The sequence below is a fragment of the Melospiza melodia genome, chromosome 11 (assembly GCF_035770615.1).
Source record: "Melospiza melodia melodia isolate bMelMel2 chromosome 11, bMelMel2.pri, whole genome shotgun sequence".
NCBI classification, from domain to species: Eukaryota; Metazoa; Chordata; class Aves; order Passeriformes; family Passerellidae; genus Melospiza; species Melospiza melodia.
The window spans coordinates 24552526-24577075 of NC_086204.1; the positions used below are offsets into that span (position 1 = coordinate 24552526).

A 24550-nucleotide genomic window follows, 5' to 3' on the forward strand; every position below is an offset into this window, starting at 1 on the left:
TCAGCTAAGGGTGACAAAGTAGGCCATGCACATCAAATATCACAGTAAAAAATTTTAAAAATGGAAAAAAAAAAAGCTATTCTGAACAAGGTTACTTCAGCACTGGCTGAACTGCTGGGCTTAGTTTCTCCCAATGACTGGAGTGGGCTCTTGGCATGGCAAGAGCTGCACAGGCACAGGAGGTGACACCACCGTTAGGGACAGCTGGACTGGCTGCTCAGGGACAGTGACCCAAAAGCTCATCCCAAGTACTCCCAAACTAGCCCAGGAAAAACCAAACTAATTAAAAACAGCCTGTGAGGAACCACTACCAGTACTGGGATGTTTCCTACAACCTCTTCCTGATTTTTCTTCAATCAGAACAACCCTTGGGATCACCTGAGAAGCACCTGCAGGTGCTTTGACATTCTTCCTGGTGCCACTTCTCCCCAGGTCTCTGTCACACACCATCCAAGCAATGCATCCCAGCAGGGGACAGGCCCAGAGATTCCTGGGAACAAAGAGGCAGCTGTCCCTGCCACAATGGCTCATTCACCCCACTGACTGCCCTGGGAAAGGAAATGGGACATATGGAGCATGCAGGAACAGAGGATGGAGCATGGAGACAGTGGCCACAGCCAGGACCTGCTTCAGCTACTCCCCACGCTGAATCAGGCAAGGAGGAAAATCCTCAGAGAAGCTCAAGACTATGGAAATACCAATAAAAGCTTGGATTTTAATATCACACATCAAGACAACTTCCTGACCTAAATTTTGTATATTTTTGGTAAATCTCTTATTGCAAATTTTTCAGTGTTCCAGAATTTGACAAGGGTCTTTCCTCCATGAAATTTCCATAGCAAAGAAGCTTGGATACACACTTGGTTGAAACACTCTCAACCTTACTCAAAACTCAGTCCTAGAATCATCTAAGTTAAAATCTTTCTATGAACAGATATTTTATATCCTTCTGAAATTCATAGTAACATCTCACCATGGGCTGCACAGGCTCTTAAAGAAAAAAAAAAAATCACATAACCTACTCCAATAAAAAGTGGAGCTAACATTTTATAAAGGGGCAAGAAAGGATAGGGATGCTCCAGGTATTAACACATTTGCTGGGGCAGTTAAGGAATTGCTGTGAGAATCTGATGGAGATATGTTTGCTATGAAAGTGTGGGTGGGAAATGTTGAGGGCAGCAGCTAGAGAGCACAATTAGTTACTGCAGCCAGGAAAGAACACCTCCTAGGAGAAGACAGTCATTATTAACTTGTTAACAAACATAGCCTGAAGTAGGGAACTTTTAGAAGGCTCTGAAACTCAGTTCATTCCATCTAATATTCATCACCTAGAAAAGAAAGGAAAAGCTCCAATGGAGTCATCTAAAGATCATGCTGCTATATAAGATGCATCTGCTCAGAGACAACATTCTGCTAGTGACTATTAGACAGTGCGGAAAAGCTGCAAGTGGCATGTGTGTGTCAAGGAGAGGGACCAGAAAAAACAGCTCTGGGGCAATTTGAGGAGAGGACAGAAAAGAAGAAAAAGGAAGGGTGTGGATGATCAGGAAGACAGACCCAAGCTCCCCTGAAAAGCTGTCTGCTGTTTTTGTATTCTCAACAAGACAGACCAGCTAACATCACCTCAAGACTCTGTAGTCAAACTCCAGGCTGCTGAGCTCCATCTTCCATTCAAGAGCAAGAAAAATTATTCCTTTATTAGCACATAGCATCAGCTGCTGCTAGCCAAATGGTGAACTTGTTAAGGCAAGGGACACTGACTGTAACATGCCTTCTGTGGCTGGAAGGTCTACAGCTATCTGAGTCAGGCCAACCTTTCTGCTTTGAGCCCCAGTCTTTGGCTAATTTTTGATAAAGTGGAAGGTTCCCAGGCCAACTCATCCCAGCAGTTCCCAAGCCTGCACACAGGGACACAAGGGAAGGCACAGCTGCTCAGAGTTCATCTACAGCTCTTCTCTAACACGATCACACCACTCACCACAGAATGAAACACAACAGTATTTATCTCCACAACATACCAAGTCTCTCACAATTACCTGATGATCATGAGCGTGATCTACACACTTCCCTCTTTTATTTTTCATTTTTGAACTCATGATGCCTTTAGAGCAGCGCTCTCTGCTCTGCAGAAACAATATCCCTCACAAGTGCATTGGCTTCCAACCATCCAACCTCAGCACAAAGGATCAAAGAATTCCTTCTAGACTCTCTCAAAAGAGGACAATTGTTTTATGAACTCTTCACACAACCAGTGCTTCAATAAAGCTTTGCATTGTGGGCATAAACCTGTACTTAGGCCTGTGTGAATTCCTACATTACAAGGGTAGATGTTTAAAGGTATCTAAATTTCTTCAGACATAATAGGAAAGGAAAACTCTTTTCAAAAGAAAAAAAAAACATTAATGTGTCTTGTATCTGTGTTCTTTTCTTTCCTTCTTTTCTTCAAGTTGCCAGAAAGAAAAAACAAATGGATCTGTTTATCAAACTATGACTAATTTCCACTGCATGGACACTGTTTGATCAGGAAAATATATATAAAAAGCTATAACTTTGTTTACTTGACCAGCTTTCCATGCAACAAAATTGGTCACCATTTAAACTGTAAAAGAACACTTTGCAGGCTCAAAAAAACACATTTTCCCCTCTTTTATTCTTTTTTGTTGTCTGTTTATTTTAATATCTGAAATTTATTTTAATATCTGTAGCATAACTTTGATCCTGAAGCCTCTTCCCTGTGGGGAATTCTTGGACCAAAGTAGTAAACCCATAAAGTCATTCATGTATGGTTTGTGCAGTTAAGGGTTCCTTCCAAAAAATTCACAAATGTATATTTTAAATATAAAAGCAACTTTATACACATTATTTTCCTTATTACTAAGACAGGCTAAAAACCTTTGGAATTTAAAGTTCTGTGCTGGTATGTGAAACGTTACTGCAGACTTGCAAAATTATTTTTAACTAAATAAGCAGTTTGTATAAACACTGTATAACTTGCAATGTTTGCCACAAAAAACTTGTCATAATCTGAGTTGGTCACTATAAAGCAAGAATTGTGCTATGATGTCTTCATGAAGACCAAGTTTTCTCTTCAAGGTTTTTAACCACAATAAAACCAAATACCAATATTAACATTTTGGGGAGAAATGAAAACTTCAGAAGTGACCCTTGGTATACAACTTCTGTTGAATTCACCTAAGGTATTCTTACATGGTACAAGCTGGGAAGAAGGAGAGAAGTAAAGACTCTTGGTGTTCAAGTGAGAAGTTTTCCAAGAATGCAAAACCCAGATCTAGTCAGAATACACTAAGATGTGAGAGCTGTAACAAAGACAGCTGTGTGTTTCCTTGTGTTCCTGGCTCAACAGGAGAATTTCCTGTAGAAATTAGAACCTCTGGAGAGCAATTAGTGCAAATCACTAATACAGGTAACAAATCTTGTTCTCTAAAGGAAACAGTGTATATTGGTTTGTTCTGGTTCAAGATACATGAAACAAAGAGAAACTGTACAGAAGAATTCAGGAGGGCACATCTTGGGCAGACACAGGCTCTGCCTGGAACAAGGGAACAGGCAAAGATAAGCACTTGCTGCTGGAGAACTGAGGCAACCTGGTGGGCCCAACATGGGAGCAAAGGTCTAATATATCTAAATATCATTTCTAAATATTTCTCTGGAGCATTTTAGCTGTGTTGAGACAGAGAGGAGGAACTGAAAGGGCACTGCTGCTGCAGGTCCCCAGAGGGACAGAGGAAGGTGAAGAGCAATGGGATGCTGTCTGTGGGAAGAGACCATGCCAACCCTGGGCGCTGGGATTGTTGCCTTCCATGGATCCGACAGGGAAAATGCAAGAAACACTTCACATACACTCCTCTGCCACAGGCAGGGCAGCCAGAACATGGGCTGGCACAGGACAACAAAAACTTAGCAGGAGAATCCACTCCTCTGCTAGATGGCCTAAGTAGAGTCCTCCTGAACTTCTGGTGTTGCAAATACTCAGAAACTGGAAAACCTTTGCAGGGAACTCATGTTTAGCTGTTCCTGGTTCTTTTGAGGTATTTGTTTATGGTCAATATTAGAAAGAGGATAATGGCAAAAGTCACTGCTGAGCCAGGAACAAACTGGGCCACCACCAGTCTAAACTGGCTCAGGAACGGCTAACTTCTAAAAATAAAATTAGAAAATTACCAGTTTTAGGTGGCTTTAACACCAAGTTTAGACATCAAAGCTCAGCACTGCCTTCTAAGAGCTCCAGACTAAACAAAAGAGTTTTTTTAGCCCATTCCATATTTGAGGAATTAGACATAACCAGTACTTCGCCCAAACTGAAAAAGTCAGGATAACAATCCAGTGTCCTCTTTGCTGCCCAGACTGACATTTCAAATGGTCATTAAAGTCTTTCAAAAGCCTATTGGGCAAGCCCACACTAACCAGCAATTTGCTACAACCACCAACCTCCTTTCTATGTCAACTACGACTATGGCAGCGAGGAAACTTACACAAAGTCTTCACGGAAACACTGCCAGAGTCACTATCTGAGGGCAATGTCCTGACAGCACTATCTCACCGGGGCTGAACACCTTCAGATGGCCAAAACACGGGGTTATTTCAAGCATACGCTTGAATTGGTCCCCTTAGCTTGGAGACATTTGTTATCTCTGGACACGAAACAAATCAAAGGCAGCCAAGCCCACGCTCAACACGAGCAGTACCTGGAGGTCTGGTTCCACTATTGGTGAAGTCACTTAAACTAACAAAGCGGACATAAAACAGCACCCCTCACAACTGGCAACAACTGCAAAGGTACACAAATGACTCCATGCACTATAAATAAGCCGTAGACGAAAACCTAAACTTTTTTTTTCTTTTTTTTTTTTTTTTTTTTTTTTTGTTCAGTCTCCACAGCCCCCCTCCCCGGTGGGGGCATCACGGGGGGGTCGCGGCTATTTTGGAAACCGAGCCTTGGGCCCCCTCACGGACCCGGGGCTGCCCCTCCCCACCCCGGCCCTCGCCCCCCACCATCCCTCCCCTCCCCTCCCTCCTTCCCTCAGCGGGGAGGGGGCGGCATCGCCCCCCGCCCGCGGCCCGGCCCGCCCTCACCTGCCAGCGCCAGGATCTGGGCCTTGTGCAGCAGCAGCCGGTCGCCCCACTCGCCGGGGCTCTCGTCGTCCTCGTCCGCCGCCTCCTCGGGGTTGCGGTACACGGTGTAGACCTTCTGGTTGTCGAAGTCCTGCTGGGAGGTGGGGCTGAAGTCCCGCACGCGGGACACGGGCAGCGCGTAGCACACGTTGTCCTCCAGGAACCGCACGAACGCGTACATGGTGCGGGGCGGCCGCGCGGCTCCGCGCCCGCCGCCGTATTGTTCCTGCGGCCGCCTCTGCGCTCGGCTGAGCGGGCCTGGCCGCGCCGCCCGCCGGGCCCCAGACGGCGCCGGCCAGGCGCGAGCAATCCAGCGCGGAGCGACGCGAGCGGGGCGGGCCCGGGCGGGGGCAGCGGGAGCGGCCGCGGCCCCGCTCGGTGCCCGCCGCAAACAGCGCCGCACACAGCCCCGTACGGCCCTGGCCCGCCGCAAACAGCGCCGCACACAGCCCCGTACACAGCCCCGGCCCCGCTCGGTGTCCGCCGCACACAGCGCCCCGCACAGTCCCGCTCGGCCCCGGCCCGCCCCGCACAACCCCGTAGGGCCCCGCTCGGTGCCCGCCGCGCACAAACGGCGCCCCGCCCGCGGCCCCTCACGGCCCCCGCCCTGCCGGCCGCCACCGTGCAGCTCCGCACTGCCCCGGCTCCTCCGCCAGGGACACGGGTCCCGCCTCCCCCGTACGATCTCGCCTCCGAGAAGGGCCTCGGGAAGGTGTTTTTGCCCCCAAGTTGAGAACTCCGTACGCGTGTGCCGAAGAAAAAGGCTTTGTTCCAGAGAATCATGGAGTGGTTTGTGCTGGAAGAGGCCTTAAAGATCGTCTCGTTCCAGTCCTGCTGCCCCGGGCAGGGACAGCCTCCACTGGACCAGGTTCTCCAAGCACCATCCAACCTGGCTTTGAACACTTCCAGCAGGGATTCCAGGGATGGTGCATCCGTGACTTCCCCGGACAGCCTGTACCACCCTGACCACTCTAAAGCATTTTTTCCTGGTAGCCAATGTAAACTTGCACTCTTTCATTTTGAAGCTGTTCCCCATTGTCCTGTCACTACAAGCTCTTGTAATAAGTCTCTCCTCATCTCTCCTCTTAAGTCTCTTTCAGGTGCTGCAAGGCCATAGTAAGGTCACCCTGAAGCCTTCTCCAGGCTGAGCAATCCCAAATCTCTCAGTCTTTCCTCCTTGGAGAGGTGCTCCATCGCTCTGATCACCTTTGGAGGGGTAACAGAGGGGTGACACGCAGTGGGATTTTTGAGAGCCAGGGCAGAGCCAGCGAGTGCAGGGAAAGGGGCAGGAGGGAGCTGTGTGAGGAGAGTGGATCCTTCCTGGGCTGACAACAGAACCCCACACTCATCTACCACTTGGCAACAACACTGGAGCATCAGCTTTTGCATGGAGGTCCTCCTGGGAATGCAGAACCACCTGCACTCCATCATTCCCATGTCCTCTCCCAAAAGAGCACAGAGAGCTGAGAAATGCTGTGCAGGTGTGTCAGAACCAGGCTTAGAGGCGGCACAGGTTTTATCACAAATTCCCAAACTTTTGGAGACTTAGATACAAAGTATGGATGTTTTGAGGTTCACGTATGAAAAGGGTAAAGTGGCAAAATTGCTTTAGGTTCAGAGCAAACTCATACTGCTGTTGTTAGTCCTGAGATCTGTTTTACCCAGCTAGACCTAGGAACAGAACAGTCACATGGGGAGAACTATGTAATGTAAAAATAGAAAGGAAAAAAAAAATCGCAGAATGAGTACAAGAGAGAGGCATCACCAGTTTTTTGTTTGCAAAACACCAACACAAAGTGAAACCAAAATATATCTTCTTTCTGGGTTTTCATATCCCTGGGCATTTGCAGTACTATCTGTGCCCATTGCACTGAATAAAACCACACTGTGCTTGTTTTTCCTGGTTATCTTTTATAGACTTCCTCCTACATGGGGTTAGACCACAAGCTGGAAAACATAGAGTTCAGTTTTGACTGAGCACTGGCACAGGTTCCCAGGGAGCTGGTGGAGTTTCCATCTTTGGAGGTAACTCAAAACCATCTGGACATGGTCTTGGGCAACCTCTTGAGCAGGGGCTGGATTAGGGGAGCTCCTGAGGCCTCTCCCAGCCTCAGCCATTCTGTGACAGTGCCAGAAACTTTTGGTTGTGCCCAGCAGAAATCTGTCTTAAACAGCACATGAAAACACAAGGAATCTATACAGATGTAGTTAAGCCTATGTAAGTATTTCCCCAACAAGCTGCAAACTTCCCATGCAGTAATGGCAGCTTTATTATTTTAGCAATTACAGAGTTTTGCAAATACTCCAGTTTAAGACTGGGGATTTAAATGGCAGTACTTTATGTTAACAATAAAGTATTGCCAGACTCGTGTGTAATTACAGGCAAATATAACTCTGCTACAAAGTATGGATGACAAATGTATTCTAGTAGCAAGTCTGCAAGGGAAATGAAATTCCAGCAAGGATTGTGTTGCTGATCAAACAATACCAGCTGCTGTATCACTGCTGTCTCCTCTACCTCGTGTTACAGTGGGGTACAGGGAGCTGCAGAGAGATGACAGGACAGGCTGATTGCTGGAATTACTCCATGGACATTGTTAAAATGATATGAACTACAATTTTGTTCTACTGAGTTCAGTGGCCAGTGAGGGATTGGGTAGGCTGCTTCCTGCCAGGATTGTATTCCCTCCACAGCTGAATTCTATTAGGGAATAGGAACTCAGAGCAATGGTAAAACTGGAAATAAAAGGAAACAAAGAGAAGGTCAGGACTCAAAAATTAGCTTGAGTTGGAAGGCGAGAGATCTCTTTGGGTATCCAAGAATGCTTGGATAATTTGTCTCAATGAAAGGAAACCAAAAGGCTTCATGTGAAGGCAGTTAGCATCATAGTGGGTTTGTTGGTTGGTTGGTTGGTTGATTGGTTGGGGCTTTTGGGGAAAAGGAACACTCTAATCTGGTGTTTAGATTATTTTACGTTTGAATGTTCAATTACAGCCAAGACTGTAAAGATTTTTGCATCAGCAGCAAAAAAATAAAAGGTCTCAAATCCTTTAGGCAGGCTATTTCACAGTTCTCCACTGAAGGACGTTTTTGGGAACAGATAAGGGTTGGGATGATAAATGCATGTTTACTCTTGGTCCCTTGCACACACGTTGAGCCAGAAGGCATTATAATGCTAAAGAATTAATAATGATTGCATACATTTTTTTCTTCTGCCTACAAGGAACAGTGTTAATTTCTGGCTTTAAAATCTATAAATAATCTGCACTGGTTAGCTGTGAAGCTGAGGAAAAATCCATTAAAGCATCGAATGAAACACAAGTCACTTGTCACTCCTGTCTTTTGGACCTTTCCCATTTCTACTAATGGTTAGCCAGCTGCTTTAACATGGAGTTGAGCTTGAAGTTTAAAGGTGCAGAATTTTTTTAAAGGTATAGATTTTAAAACTCGTTGTAAAGGGAATTACTGGAACCTTACTGGATTTAAATCCCTGAACCAGTCCAGCCTTTTAGAAACAGCACAGCCCTGCTGAGAAGTAAATTGTTGTACTTTCAAAATGCAAATGAAGCCTCAGCTGAGAAAGTAATACTGTCACTCCAAGAGTGGAAAAACCACAGAACACAGTCCCAGCCCTTGTGGGACTCCTGAGTGGCTCTTTCTTGGAACACTACTTATATTTTACTGGTGTTATTTTTCTTGGAAAGTCAAAAAAGCGTTCAAGCAAAAGCGAATGTCTGCAGCTTTCATGTGCACTCTGTGTTTTCACTTAAAGATAGAAAATGAAAAGCTAATCGTTCCGATAAAAGTTATGCAGGTGCCAAATCTCTTTTCCCAGCAAAACATTAAAATTAGGCTCATCATTCACATTATTGCATATTTAGTACCAAATTCTCAAAGGACACCATATTGACTTTAAATCTGCTAAAGAAGAAATTCCCATTTTCTTTTAATGTCCCAGTGGAGGTGCTTCACTACTACCTGACTTTTCAGCAGTAACCATGCATTGGACTACAAATAGGAATCCCTACACATTGAATATGTGGTTTAGAAAACTATTGTTTCTAAACTTCTCATTTGTTCTCTGGGTAGCGCATTTTTGACCCAGTTGTTTTCAAGCTCAAATATACCTTGAAGGAAAGATATAGTCACAGTTTTTTGGGTAACACTGTATTGGAACAATGGCATTAAAAGTCATACAGATTAAAGAAGAACTCAGCTAACAGGCACAAGAACTGAAGAGTGTTCAAAGGTTTATATATGTTCAGGCACACAATATACTCACAGTCTGGCTAATTTTTATGAAGAATATGATTGGTAGAGTGGTCAGAAGATACTTCCATTCCATGGTTTGCATTTTTTACCATACAATGAAGTGCAGGAAAAAGTCATTTCCATGTATAAATGTATTTTCCTCTGAACAAAGTCAGATACAGCTTCTAGGTGTTTTAAGAGAGAGGGTGGTTGGAAGGAGGGAATCTACTACCCAGAGGGAGCATTCCAGAGAGTTGTTCCCCTTTGTATTTGAAAATAAATTTTAACTCTTGAGACACTGTCACCACACTGTGCTTTCAGCATCACAGTGATTACATGTAAAAATACAAGCAAACAAAAATAAAGTCCTTTCCTGTGTGATCCTAGAAGATGGATAAGAAAATATTTGTGTCCATATATAATTCTGAAGCACTCTGTTACCAAGAGTAAGGGAACCTAGATTACACAGATAAATTCTGAAGATTTAATCTTTTCAGATCTATGGTCTTACACCATCCTCAGTCCCAATTCCTCAGAGTGATCTAACTTTTCTCAGGACTGTAGTCAATCATCTTTTACAGTAAACTCTCACACCCTCACAGAATATTCTTTCAAAGAAATTAAACCCAAGGCACATTTCATGGATCCATTGGCATAGGAGACACTTATTTCCCAGCTGGTGCATTCTGTAGCATGAAAAGGTAATGATTAAGCCAAAGTGTCCACAGGAGAAGGCACTTGTCTCACTGTTAATGACTGGCTGGAGAAACCAAGGACCAAAGAAAAAGCCAGACAGTCATTAACTGCTGAAAATTCCTGACCTAAAGGTCATTATTACTATTATAAAATTGGAAAATAAAAAAGTAATTATCGTCTTTGGGTCTTTATATGATTAAAAATATAAAATTCCAGTGTCTGTTGCTTTGGATACTGGTCGGTAAGGTACTTATCTTTCCCATTCTGGCAGGCTATGCAATGGATAGATCTGGGACTGGCAACCCTTCAGGAATGTGTGCCAGACTGTATTTTCCTCTGCCAAATTACAGGTTAAACGTGCCCACAGAAAGTCAACAGGAACCAGGAGACGCTGCCAGTCGGCACCATCCCTCCTCGGTGAGAGCAGCCATTCCCCCACCCTCACCCAGCCCTCTCTGGAGCTGCAAATGACTCTCAAACATTGTGTCTTTCAGCTCTACCCTCATGTACCATTCCAAATCCTGCTAAATGCCATCTTTTGCACTCAAGTAAAATGCTGGTTTCCATGTGATAAACTCCTTTCCTGTGAGGAGGGCAGGGAGGGCTCTGTGTGAGCTGACTCGTGCACGGACTCACCTGTAAAACGCATCCTTCAGGTGCCATTGCCACTGTCTGCAAAAACCACTCTGGAGATGATATTGCTCTTGCAGCCCAAATGATCTTTATTTCTACTACCATCCACTGATGGCTTCAGCCTATATATTTTCACTCTAACTGGAAATTTTATTTGAGATTTGCCCTTTCCTATTATAAACCAGACTTTCCCCTGACTTTTGACAGACATTTTACTAATACGACTCTAAAAGTAGCTTTACATACCTAGATTTTGCATCCCTGCAATAATTTGGCTCCTTCGTCACTTCAGATGAAAAAGTGACTTTCTTTTGGCAAAGACTAAAGTCTTTTTGTAACCTTTGGGCTTCAGTGTAAAATATCATTACTAGACACTGCCTGTGATTATGTTATGCTTTAGACAGATCCTCTAAGATGATATTAATGACCCTTTTTCATAATATTTTCATTTTGGTTTTCTATTGTCACATCTGTGCAGCACTGCTCTGTCTTGAACAAGCAGTTGTGTCTTATACTGACAGGGAAAATGATCCTGCAGCCCTTTTCTGCAGAGAGCTATTCTGCTTGAGAGGTTCATACAAGTAGTGTAGGATAGACACAGAAGGAAAGGAGGTCAGCTACTAAAAATGCAGGGCTGCGTTTTTTCCAAAAAGGTACCTCCACATACTCCCACTTTCCTTTAGAAATCTGATTATAGCAAGAGCGTGGACAGGCTCCAGAGATGGTTCTTGCTGTTTTGGAAGCTTCTGGACAATCAGCAGCTGCAGGAATTGGATTGAGTGAAGGCAGAGTCGAAACTACTTAAATAGATGTTCTCACAACACAGTGCTTTTTAATTTATACTCCTGTCATATTCCTTCTAATCCCTTTCAAGACTGGTTTATATTTCATTATAAAGTGAGTTGAGTTTTTAGAAGATGTTCCCAGGACTTAGTGCTCACATCTCACTACTTCAGAAGGTAGAGTTTTCTACTTCTGATGGAAGTCACAATCAGAAATGGACCAGCTGCTCTTCTGAAGAACTTCAACTCATGCGAGCACTTAAAATCCTGTTGTGGAAGGTGAAAGGGAGATAACAGAGTAGGAATAATCCTTGGAATATTTCAGGGAAGTGCCTTCCTCAGCTGTGCATTGTTAATAATCATGTTTAAATTAAAAGAACAGAAAATGAAAGCTGAAACTTCTGGCAAGTGAAAGTGCTCCCTAATCTAAAATCCTTCACTATGCTCTCTGAACCTCTCCACTCTAAATAAAACCAGACATATTTATCATTTATGAGTTACAAATGAAGCTGCACCTGGTCTGCTCTAGTAGGTGAATTAAAAAAAAAAAAAAAAAAAAAAAAAAACCAACAACACGCAGCAAGCAAATGTGAATTGGAAGGAATTGCTGTGACTCAGCTCTCAAAAATTCATATAAGGGGGTAACTGTGATAGACCCCTCCAAGAATTGTTCTAGTTTTTCAAAGCAGAGTAACTCCTTTTATCTCACACAGTGTAGATGATTGGCATAGCATAGGAAACTGATAATCCAAGAGGTGTTTGAAACCTCAAAGGTCTTCTTGCTTTGCTGGTATTTTCCACAAAAACCTGAGCAACATCTATTGTTCAATAATATTTAACATTCACGGGAATCAGGATAATTTTTAAAGTGTGATCAGAAAAAAGGGCCTTTCCTAGGCTGTCCCAGAATTCCTCATAACAAAGAGAGCTTTGTTTCATAAAGAAATACCTTGCACTGGAATACCCTAGGGAAACCAGGGTTTGGGGTTTTTTTTAAACAAAGAAGGGAATGTTCGAATTTGAGGTTTCCTTTAAGTACTCTTCTAACGTGAATATTTTTAAGGATGCCCTATTAAGTTCATGCATGAAATGTCACCCAGCCGTTAGTATATTTCTATGCAAATACAGCTGTGAAAGCTAATAACTGAAATCTGCATTTTTTCCACATTTCCAGTGTATTAAGCAACTTCTCATTCTTTCCTGTTTTGTAACTCACGTTAGCCTCTTGTATCAATAGAACAAAGCTCAGGTTATACTGCTTCCTGCTTGAATTCATCTGCAAACATCAAAGGTGGACATTTGAATAAGCAATTTAATGTATACATTTTTATTCAGTTCAGTATACTGATTTTCTCCTGGTAGGAATAAGAATTCTGCAAGATGACTGCAGAGAAACACACCATTCAGAATATGAATTGGAATATTCTTGCAGTGCTTTCAGTGAGGATGGTGTGATATTAAGATTAGAATCCTGCATATAATCAGATTTTGATGCTTGTACACATAGTGTGGTATTTCTTTTCCTTTACAAGATTTGTATGCAAAAACACAGCAATCCAATATTTGGAACATGCACTGTCTGCAGATACTACACCATCCAAACTGATGAAAAAATAATGTCAAGGAAAATAAGAAAGTGTTTGGGGCACTGCTGCATACAAACTTTGCTAAATTCATCAGAAGTAGTTTTACTGTTCTGAATACAGAAAATATTGCAAAACCAGTCCTCCCAGAACAGTGAGATCAAACAGGGCTTGTGTCCATCCCTTTATTAAATCTTGGACTAAAGACTGACTCTTGGGAGCTGTGAATATTTCTCTAATCTTTCAAATTCTCTGATTTAAAACACACAGAATTTCTTTCAAATGGCCTATATTTTCTAAATTCCCTTTCTTATTATTTACCAGTACATATAAGAGGTAATAAAACAGAAAAGATAAGATAGGTGGGGATTTAATTAGAAGCAAAAGGGGGCACTACTGAGAATATATCACAGTATTTAAAGAACATAAATATAATGCATACCTTCAGCTTTTATCCAAAAATGCAAGAGAAAAGACCGCAAAGCAAAGGAAATCTGAATTTTTTAAGGGCTAAAAGAAATCAGCCCAGTGCAGTTGCTCAAGATTCTGCTTCAATGGTTAACTGATTGGGAAGTAAGCTAATAATGCTTTAGATAAAATTTCACTGATGACAAGTGATGAATTGACACATTTATTTAGAAGCAATGATAGTTCAGTAGACACCCTTATCTGTCCTGCCTCTGACATGGAGGCATGATCTAGAATCACAGAATCATGGAATCATTTAGGTTGCAAAAGACCTTTAAGATCATCAATTCCAGCCATTAGCCCAGCACTGCCAAACCCACCACTAACCCATGTTCCTGAGCACCACAGCTACACCTCTTTTAATTAACTCCAGAGATGGTGACTCTACCACTTGCCTTGGCAGCTGGGTCCAGGGATTGACAGCCCTTTCAGCAAAGAATTTTCTTTCTAATGTCCAATCTGAACCTCTCCTGGTGCAATCAGAGTGTTCTGCCACTTGTTGTGGGGAGAAGAGACCGACCCCCACCTGCCTACAGCCTCTGTCCATGGAGATGTGGACAGAGAAAAGTGATCAGTGACATTGATAAGTGACAGTGGCAGTGATCAGTGACAGTGATCTCCCCTGACCCCCTGTTCTCCAGGCTGGGCCCCACAGCTCCCTCAGCTGCTCCTCCCCAGACCTGTGCTCCAGACCCTGCCCCAGCCCCGCTGCCCTTCCCTGGGCTCGCTCCAGCCCCTCAATGTCACGAGGGGCACGAGGGGCCCAGAGCTGAGCACAGCACTCGAGGTGTGGCCCCAGGACAGTGCCCCGGACAGGGAGACAGTCACTGCCCTGCTCCTGCTGCCACCCCATTGCTGGGACAAGCCAAGTGCCACCTGGGCACAGCTGGCTCATGTTCAGCCCCTGTTGAGAGCACCCCCAGGACATTTTCACGGTCTCTCACTAAGATCACTCCTGGCAAATCTCATGGGTTTCATTTGTTTTGCTCTTTTTTTGACTCTGTTAACCAAAAGAACAAGGATAGTAGCCGTTCTTGCCCTCACATCATGTAACAATATGAACTCAGAGGTTGGATGTAGCAAGGACTCTGGTGGACCTCAGATATCTGTATGCAGCTTTACAATCCAGGAAAAGTGAGAGAGTTATTGCTTACCCTGCAGGGCTGTCTCAGTACAAGATCTCAAATACCATCTGTGCTCAGCGTGGAAGCTGCCAAAACCCCATCCACGGAAACAGGGAGCACAGAGTGTTGTAACTCCCATCTTGCTCTGGAGCAAAGAGTGAAAAAAGACACCTCCATCCTCTTACTTTAACAGCTTAAAATTCTAACCCCTGGCAGGTGCAGATACAAAGTTCCTTTCAAAATTAGACTAAGGGAGATTTCTTTCAAAATCCACCAACAAGACCGGGAGATCACCACAGTGATGTCTCCCATTTTTAATTGATAAGCTCCTTGCTGGGACCCTTGCCTGGCAAGTGAGGTGCCTGGCTTTGGTCCCCCCATTTTCCTGAAGGGGTTCAGCCCTCCGACTCTGCACCTCCACTCATAAAATCCTTTTCTTCCCCTAAACACACATAATTTCCTCTAGTCAAAACCCCCAGGAGAGGGATGCATCTGTCCCCCAGTCTCCTGCTCAATGCACTGCACTCCAGATGAGTTCTTACTGATCACTTGTAAAGGTAAAAGCACAGTAAGTGACTAAGCTACTGCAGGGTCATCTATTTCTCCCACTGAGAGCAAACTACTTTGAATTTACTCACATTCATAGAATCATTAAACGGTTTGGGTTTGAAGGGACCTTAAATATTATCTAAAATCACCTCCCTTGACCTGCTGACTGCCCTGCTCTTGATAGGTGTGGCTTTCTGGGCTGCAGGCACACATGGCCAGGTCATGTTGAGCTTCTCATTAACCAGCATCCTCAAGTCCTTCTCCTTAGGGCTGCTCTTAATCCATTCTCTGTCCAGCCTGTATTTGTGACTTGGATTGCCCCAATCCATGTGCAGAACTTTATTTTAAGAGCTCATATATAAGAGCAGTCAAAGTAAATCAGCAAATTTGCAGAACACTTGTTATTCCTGAGTAATTTCTTTAGGGGTCTGTATTCTAGAGAGAAAAGTATTGCTGAAGCGGGAAGTAAAAAATGTAAGTAGCAATTAGATTTTCTCTTAAATACTCAAATAGCTCCAAGGTTATGTTTTCTCTGAAAAATATTCTCAGTGAGTGTATTCGGTGCTCTTGTAGCACATTACATGTTTTAGCTTCTTTGGGGATTCAGTTTTTTATACCTTCAGATTTTAAGGCAAATGGAAGTGGAAAAAATGCTTACATATGAATGCCTTGCTTTAATTGTTTTAACATTTTGGGGTTTATTTGATTGTGGTCCTTTCTCAAATAGCAGGGCCAATATAAATGCCATGCTTAAAATGCTTAAAACTAGAATTCCCTCTGTTTTAAAATTTTGCCTAAAATGGCAGCTGTATCTTTGAGATGCTATTTAATTAACATCAGTGAAAGACTGTCAGTAATCAGTACTGCTGAGTGGTTTATTTACTTGGAAAAAAATATGGGTTTCAGTGCTTAACTTTCATCTTTTTAAGTTTAGAAGTTTTGGTACCAGCGATATAATTTGCAAAGTTATCTCTAGGCAATTAAAAAATATTCTATCGTTTAACCTTTGGATGATGTATAAATATGCATAGACACTCCTACAAGGCAATTTGTCTGCCAATCTGGAAAATGCTAACGCTGTAGTCAATAAGTCAACAGTCTGCAATGTTAAATTATGAAATCATAAAGAAGTGCAGCTCGCATTCAATCCAGATATAAAGATCCTAAGAATTTCCAATTTTCTGTGTGGGACAATAAATTTCAGAGGCGATTGTATTCTGCCCCAATAATCATGATCGGCACAGCGTGTTCAGGTATTGTTGCAGAGATTAAAACCACAAAAACAGAGTGGAACAGCTCAGCATCAGATAATCACAAGCAATTCTGTGTCAGCAACAGACAGCTGGAGACATATGCCAACAATATTGTAAAAGTGGGAAAATGGAGATTTCGTGACAGCAAGGATGTGGGTTTCATACATTAAGCTAAGTTTCAACCCAAAACATTGAAATTGGTGTTCACAAATAACAGCTCTCTGTCACAGTGTTCAGAAAGTCTACTATTTAGCATAAAAACTATGTAAAGCAAAATTAGGCAGAAGGAGGTATTTGTTTCTCTAATATTTTGCATGTTGACCAGCTATTTGATTTCAGTGTTATCATAGACAAAGAGATCAGAATATTTTTTGCCAGATCAGCTGGAAGAACTGTCCAGTTGTGGACCTGACTAATGATTTGTGAGACTCCTGTGTAAAAAAGCAGTTAGATGGAATTTTATCTACAAATATTTGTCTAGAGATTTTTTCTTCCAAGTATAGTTTAAAAGGAAATGAACAAATCTTGACCTAACTTGAGCTATTCTGTTTTACCCTTTCCCTTGAGTTTCAAGTGTCTCTGTTCTTCCTTGATACTCATTCCCCTCTATCCCCACTTTTGTCTTTCACTTTTTAAAATTAAACATCTACTAACAAGTAAGTCCAAGAATAAAGGCTGAAAAAATCCTATTATATTTATTGCTGTGAAGCAGAAGAGAGTGCAGGGAAAATACTTAGACTTGTGAAGCAAAAAATAATCTACCTTTCCACTGTTTTCTCTCAGAGCCTCCTTTATAGACCCATAAAATCCTTTTCTTCCTTTTTTCTGTAGGTGACCATATAAAATCAAGATAAAAACTTCAAGGCTCTGAACCCAAAACCCCCACATTTCCTATTTTCACAAAGAGTTCTCAGAAAACCCTTTGTATGTTGGATTTCTTGTAAAAACGGGAAATAGCTTGAAAATATTCACGAGGAAGTAAAAGCTGTTGTGATGAGTTCACTTCCCCTGCATATGAAGAGCAGTTTCAAAGTGATGTTTTATAGAGGTGGCTGGGCCTGTTTTGTGATTTTGCTGTTGAAGCCCCACCTTTGTGTCCCAAGTGTTTTGTCCTGGGATCTGGCTGTGATTCCTGAAGCTGTGACTCTCAGGGAGGGTAATGGAGACGAGTGGCTTGTGAGGAAGCTCAGGCCCAGGTCCCTGAGGTGTTTGTGTTTTAGGGCTCAGAGCCTGGTGCAGGTTGAGGAGCGATGTAAATGCTTCAGGCACCACAGAAAGAGTTTGAAAAAACAACACGATAAGAGGCGTCAGCGGGGAATGGCAGATTGATTGCAACAAGCAATGCCAAAAAGTTCTGCAAAGAAGAAAAATGTAGTCTGAGTTAAAGAAATAAAGAAGAAAGGAGGGAAAGGGTAGTAAGAGCTTGCATGCCTCTGGCAACTTGCCTGCAGATCGATGTGCATTGGGGACAATTAATCGAGCAATTCCTATGACTGGCTTTTTACACTGGTGTGTAAACCTTGATGATGCTGTTCAGTCCAGATCAACAGGTTGGATGGACAGGATCTACCCTAAAAATCAACTTTACTGAAACTTGAGTGGCTTGATGAAGCTCGTCTTTTGGATCAATGGAAGGCCAGCACCTCCAGATGAGAGATCACCCATCAATTTAGGGGTAGGAAGGACCATTCTCTCCTGAAGTGATTATTGGTTCCTCAAATATGGAGCACAGGCTGGACTCATGGTGTTGGTGTGGCTGAAGCAATATGGGGTAAGTTTTAACCTACACCTTCTCCTTCCCTCCAAGATTAATACCTTTTGTGGTAGCTTTTTTAAACAGACAAGAACAGAAGCTCTTAATTTTGGGATGTAGTGAACCACACTCTGAACCACAAACCTGTGTGAACAGAGGCCCAAAGCCAGCATATCTAATCCTGAGAGGCTCACAGAGATACAAAGATGATTTCCAGCCCCACAGAGCCCATGCACAGCACCCATCTGCTGCCACAGCAGGATGTGACTACAACAATCCTACATCTGATGATTAAAACCTGCTTTGACTCGTGTTTGGGGTCGCTACCATGCAAAATGCATTACAGCAGCCTCCATGCTCCTCTCCAGCTGGAGAACAGCCCATCAGATCAGCCTTGCTGCAGGAAAACTAAAGCCACCTCACAGTCTCACCTTACCCAGGCCAGAACACTGACTGCTGCAAAAAACATGAATCAGGAGTAAAACAGAGCGCTGAATACATTAATCAAAATGATCACCGTTGCAAGATCTGCAAAGAACAAAGAAAACAAATCCAAGGAAAGTTAACACCAGAAACCATTTGCAAGGCTGTACAAGTCAGCTAATGAAATAACTGTCAATGTAGACACAAACCTTTTGTGCTTTCACACAATTTAAATATAAAGTAATTTGCATTCAGGTATCCAAGTCTCCCTGAAAAAAAGATTAACAATAGGATTCGCTTTCTTTCTACAACCTTTTTTCTCCCCCCCTTCCCCCCAGGGGTGGCTCTGATAAGGTCACCTTATTAATGCAGATCTCTGTTTTTCAGAAAGCAGCCAGGAGTTTAACTGTTTCACTGTGAAATGATCTATGAGATGAGAACAGTCCATTTTTTATCCTTGATTGATCATTTCAGCATATATAACAGCAAATCCTAAGGGACACCACTCAAATCCCTGCCTCAGAATGACCTAGAGACTCAGCTCTAAAAAGTGTTGCGCTCCACTACACAATCCTTCAGTGTTTTTTCTCAACTTTGCATTTTCCACTGAACATAATAAAGTTGCCTTGCATCATTACAGTTCTCTGTAGGAAAAAAAATAAAAATCTCATAAATAAGTAAAAAGTTTCAATGGCTGAGAATTGGGTGCCACTACAGCCTGCTGAGGAGCTGAGCCATCAAGCAGTTAATGCCTTTTCCCTAGGCACAAAGGCAGGAGCAGGTCTATGATCTCAATTCAGGTGTCACGGCTTCTCATTTCCTTCCCTGGCCACCAGACACCTGTTTCCCTGCTCTTAATAGGCTGTGATGGGAACTGCCTGGTGCCAAAATCACAGGCTCTGGCTCCTCTATGATGAGTTGAAAATAAAGCGATTGCCCTTTTTTTTTTTTTTTTTTGTTATTTACTGTGTCTAAGCTTTATCTCAATTCCATTGTTGGTTTATTCTTCTCCATTCTGTGTGCTTCCAGCCAACTAATCTTCGTTTTGCTTTTTTTTGATGACTTTATGCTGACATATACAGAGAACTTAAATAAATCATTACGATTATAAATAGCAATGGCTGGATTACAAAGGATTCTGGAACACTTGTGATAGTAAATTAGCAGGCAGGCAAACCTACAGCTGCCAGCAGCTGATGTAATATTTTAGAGAATTGTTTTCTGGATTGCGTAAGGGAGAATTGTTGTCCTTTGAGCTTCGTTCTCAGTTTCTTTCAGTCTGTCAAATGGTTCAACAGTGTGATGCTCACACAAAGTTCACAGAGAAACAGCTTATAAATCCCAAATATCATACACACAGCCTGTTTCAGACTTCACAAGTTAGAATTTAGGAAAAAAAAAAGGTCCACAGAGTCTGTCTATTGCTAACAGCACCCCTGAACAGATATACATTATATCCACAGAAACAGCTACCACATCAAGGAACATTTGCACTAATTTCCCCCTTTTTTCCTTCTATCCTTTCTTCATAAACATCAAACTCCAACAGGCTATTGCATTATAATAGTGCAGCCTGTAAATTCCTGTAATCAACTGATGGAGCAACATTAATTATGGAGACTTTGTACAGGCCACATGCATCTTTACATCCCTTTATAAAATGCTGACACATTCCCCATCTAAAAGGGATTACAATCACAGAGGATGATCCTGCAAATGCCCACTATTGAATGTAGCATTTGCTATCATGAGTAAGCCCACTGAAGCTACCAGAAACTCACATGGCCAGACGAAAAGCTCTGATTCACATATATGACTAACAAAGGTGTTCGGACCACAACATTTTCTGTCTGATTATGCATTTGCAGACTGAGATTTAGGGGGCTGATGCTTTCAGACTTTGAGAATCAGTCTGGGACAGCAGTCTGGCTGGGAGATGACGCAGGTAGGAGGTGCAAGAACAGGCAGTGGGTGCCCTCAGAAATAAGCTTAGAGAAGGAAGACAAAGTTTGGGAAGGAAGGCATCAGGTATTTATGTTGTAACGATGATGAAGTTGAGATGGGAGGGGTACATGACATGCAAGGGTTACAGGAGATAATAGCAGAGATGTACTAAAGACAAGATTTGGATTAGGTGGGATTTAGCCAGCAGGGACAGAAGGCTCAGTGCTAATATTGAAAAGATGGGGAAGCAATAAAAGGATTCAAAGAGCAAGAGGCTTAGTTGCGAGCAGCAGGAGGAGGGATTCTTAGCCAATCCATTGCACTTAGGTAGTAGCTGTTGCTCAAAGGCAGCATGCAGAAGGTGTTGTCCACAAAAAGTCTCATAAAACTCCCAGAGTAGGGCATGGAGTTGGGTTCCTGATGCTGTGCCGGTCTGGCAGGCAGGCTGTGGGGTGAGTCATGCCATGAAGCAACCCTACAAGCACCCTGTGAGAGCAGCTCGTGGAGCGAGCACCCCGAGATGGAATGCCCTTGGATTGAAAGGAATACGTTGTTCCTTGGCACAATGTGTAACTGCCTTTCACTTGTCTCGTTTGGAGAGAGTGATTTTAGTCTTTGGCAGCGATGAGTGGCACATGTTGGAGGTGTTTTGCCTAAGGTGTGCTATTTCATTAGCTGAATGTTGCTTAACAAAGCCTCATCATTTCAGAAGGCACGCTGTAATGAATTATTTGCAGGTTATCACTGATGGATACATAAAATCCACTGAAAGCATCAGCTGTCACTCAGCAATTGCACGGCCTGAATATTTATTACCTTTTATTTATTTTATGCCTATTCTATATCATGGACAGGTAAGAATTCTAAGACATGTTAAAAATCATTTCTGCTGATAAACATCCACAATGTTAAAATCAATCTCTCTTCATCCCCACCCAAAACAAAGCAATTCTCTCTCCTCCTATGCCCTGTATTATTAAAGGCCTGAGTTTAGGGAGTGTTCTTGCTACAGTGCCTGGTGTTGGCCAACTCATATTCTCCCACAAATGCCCCTAAAAAATCACCATTAGCATGCAACGATCCAGGGACAGAATAAAGCAAGATTAGTGTAACAATGATTAGCTTTAGTGTAGAGCATTATAAGGTCAAATTTCTGGTTGCTGGTCTGGGTGACTATTTTTACAGCACAGTGTAACTGAGAAAGGGGCTGCTGACTATTCTCAGGTTTGTGTTAAGGCTCTTGCTATGCCCAGTGGGAATGAGAGCTTTCCCAACACTGTGACACCACACAGGGCTGGCTTTACCTTCGTTTTCCATAATAAATTCGTGCCTGTTGAATATAAAAGTATACCTTCAATCACAGACTATGTAAATATTGGTGACATTATTCTGAAAATCTTACACTTCCCAAAGTGATTGTTTTAAAGGCTATTAGTACTTGAGAGGTGGGGGTCTTTGGGATTACACAGTCTGTATACAGCAACTTTGGGATGACATGCTAAGGAGAAGTATGTCTGGCGAAGATGTAAAAACAACAAAGATAAGAATATTTTTAAATTACTTCAAAACACAACTTGAAGCAACAAACACAAAAGAAGGAATGAACACTTGTCTTCTATTTTGCTTTATAAAGAATAAACCAAATGAGAAAGGGATTGGGATCTGAGGGTAGTTCAGAACAATTGTAACACTGCAGCTAAAGATTTGTTACTCTTCACTTTGCAGATCATGAACTTCCATAAACATGGGAGGACAGGTACAAACCCAGGACTGGCAATAGGTCAGAACACAACTGGCTGCAATGGGGAGTGCTCACAGCAAGTCTGAACCATGAAATACAAAGCCCTCCTGCAGAGACAAGGCAGGTGGAATAGCTGCACTTTACTTGATAAAACACATCATCTGATTCATATTTCTGTCATCAGATTGTTTTCTTGTTTTGTTTGTAATTTGCATGAAGTATCCTGAGTTGAGCCTGGATTTCATTGAGGTAAATAGACTAATTTTTTTAATGACCTTCACCTGCTGCTTATATACTGGTCTCTTAGGTCCAAAAGGGATTTGAGGATAAAGGAAAATATAAAACCAAATCAAATCAAAAGAACAAGCCTAACTGGATTAAAAGAAATAAGCCTGTATATACTGTCCTCAATTATTGACAACTCTTTGGATTATTACTTCTGAATTGAAGCTGACATGCCCCCATGTGATGCACTAAAGCAGTTTAAAGCTTTAACAGATACAGAAATTTAAGGACTCAATTCCTTTCTTAACATAAAACTAGAGTGTTTTGATTTGTTGGAACTTGGGCAATTAGTAATGATACATTTGCTGACAGGTCTTGAGCAGGAACAATCACAAACACTGTGACTCGGTACAAGATTTATTTGTCAGAGTGCATGCTTTTTAAATCTGAGTAAAAATGGATTCTGTAAACTGATTGAGATTAATTAAAGGTATAACTCAGGGAAGGAAAAAAAATGACTCACTGCACATTTATTTTCAGATCATTTTTCACTGGAAAGTTTGCAGGTCTAACAAGCAGAAGCTACTGACACAGTGTGCAAATGGTTCTGCTTTCACATCACAGGAGAGGGATTTTTTTCTCATTTTTCTTTCCTTGGCTTGTCTGATAGCCAGGTGTCCAGTCTGTGAGGTTCCTGCCAAGGCACCAGGGAAAAATGTATATTTCTGAGCAGAAGCTGACCTTACCTACTTCAGGAAAGAGAATGATTCTGGAACGTCTGGGAAAATACTCCCTGTATGAAATTTCTCAGCAGTAAGGAGGCAAATATAGAAGAGCTTAAAATATAGATTTGCTCATGTATTTTTTTAATGCTTGAGTCTATAAACACCAAAGAAGAAAAAGAAAGTGATGTAAATTATAAAGGCTTCAGCAAGTGGTTGCAGGCTGCAGTGTCCCAGGGTAAGCCTATGGCTTTAGCCACTTCCCCAAAAGGCTCTTTGAACAACTGCAGCTTTTATTGTAATTGAAAACAAAACAAAAAGCTGAACCCCAATAGATTTGTATTTCAGGTCATTCAGCTGCTGTAAATTGATACCCCATCAAGGGAGGGGCTGAAGTGACACCCATGCAGTTCTGTCCCATATCACCGTTGCAGTACAGCCTGGGGCAGCTGCTGAGCAGAGCCCAACCCTTGAATCCCTTACCCAAACCCCTGATTTTTCCCTGGAGGAGCTGGGGAACAGCTCTCCTACAGCACACGCCTTTCACACAGGTGGGCAGGACCCCTCAGCCCCAGAAGCAACAGTGCCATAAAACCTGATAGCAGCAGGAACCTGATTTTTCCCTTGCAAGCAAGAGCAGACGTTCCAGCCCCTTCCTGGAAGGAACATTTTCTGTGGGACAGCACAGGGAAATTCAGCGAGGTGACTTGGAGGGGTGAAAGGCAGGGACATGGTCCCTGGGAGAAATGAAGGGGGAAGTGAGAGACAAAACATGACTGGTTCCCTTATTATCCAGTTGAAACCCAGCAGAGATTTCAGGGCTTAACATGATACTGTGAAACATCAAAATTATCAGTTGTGCCCAGACCTAAGGACAAAATATTATTTGTCATAGTATTGGGCAAAACTTCAATGTAAGAATGGGCATCAAGAAACAAAAGGACATATTTTTAAAAGTGATGTTACTCCAGAAGTTCCTTCAGGTATTTTTATTCAGTGTTTCAAAGAACTTGTTAACAGAAATACTTCTCAAAGTCTTTCTTTTTTCCACCATTTCCATCTATGCCACTGCTCCTGCTCAAAGGGACAAGTCCCCAAAGCAATAGAAATGAATGGAAAGTGAAAAGAAAGTTCAGTAGCCAGAGCTGCTGCCTTGCTTGGTTATTCTGGTACTGCTCTCTGGGAACACTCTGCTCCCAGCCAGCTCTGCAGAGAGGGACTCTTGCCACCTTCCAGCCAGGCCAGAGAGGATAATCTATCTGAGTGCCT

General features: G+C 42.6%; 1 protein-coding gene across 7 annotated transcripts in view; it reads right to left on the reverse strand.

Moving 5' to 3' along the window:
* Positions 1-24550, reverse strand: part of LOC134423228 (BEN domain-containing protein 5-like) — an 882906-nt gene that overhangs the window by 349188 nt on the left and 509168 nt on the right. For 2 of the 7 annotated variants that reach the window (XM_063166076.1, XM_063166075.1), the window contains exon 1: positions 5095-5357. The exons of the other annotated variants lie outside the window; for them this stretch is intronic. In XM_063166076.1, coding sequence (XP_063022146.1) covers positions 5095-5314 — 220 coding nt within the window. In that variant the 5' untranslated portion in view covers positions 5315-5357. Of the gene's footprint in view, positions 1-5094; positions 5358-24550 lie in introns of those variants that run through there. 7 annotated transcript variants of the gene reach the window in all.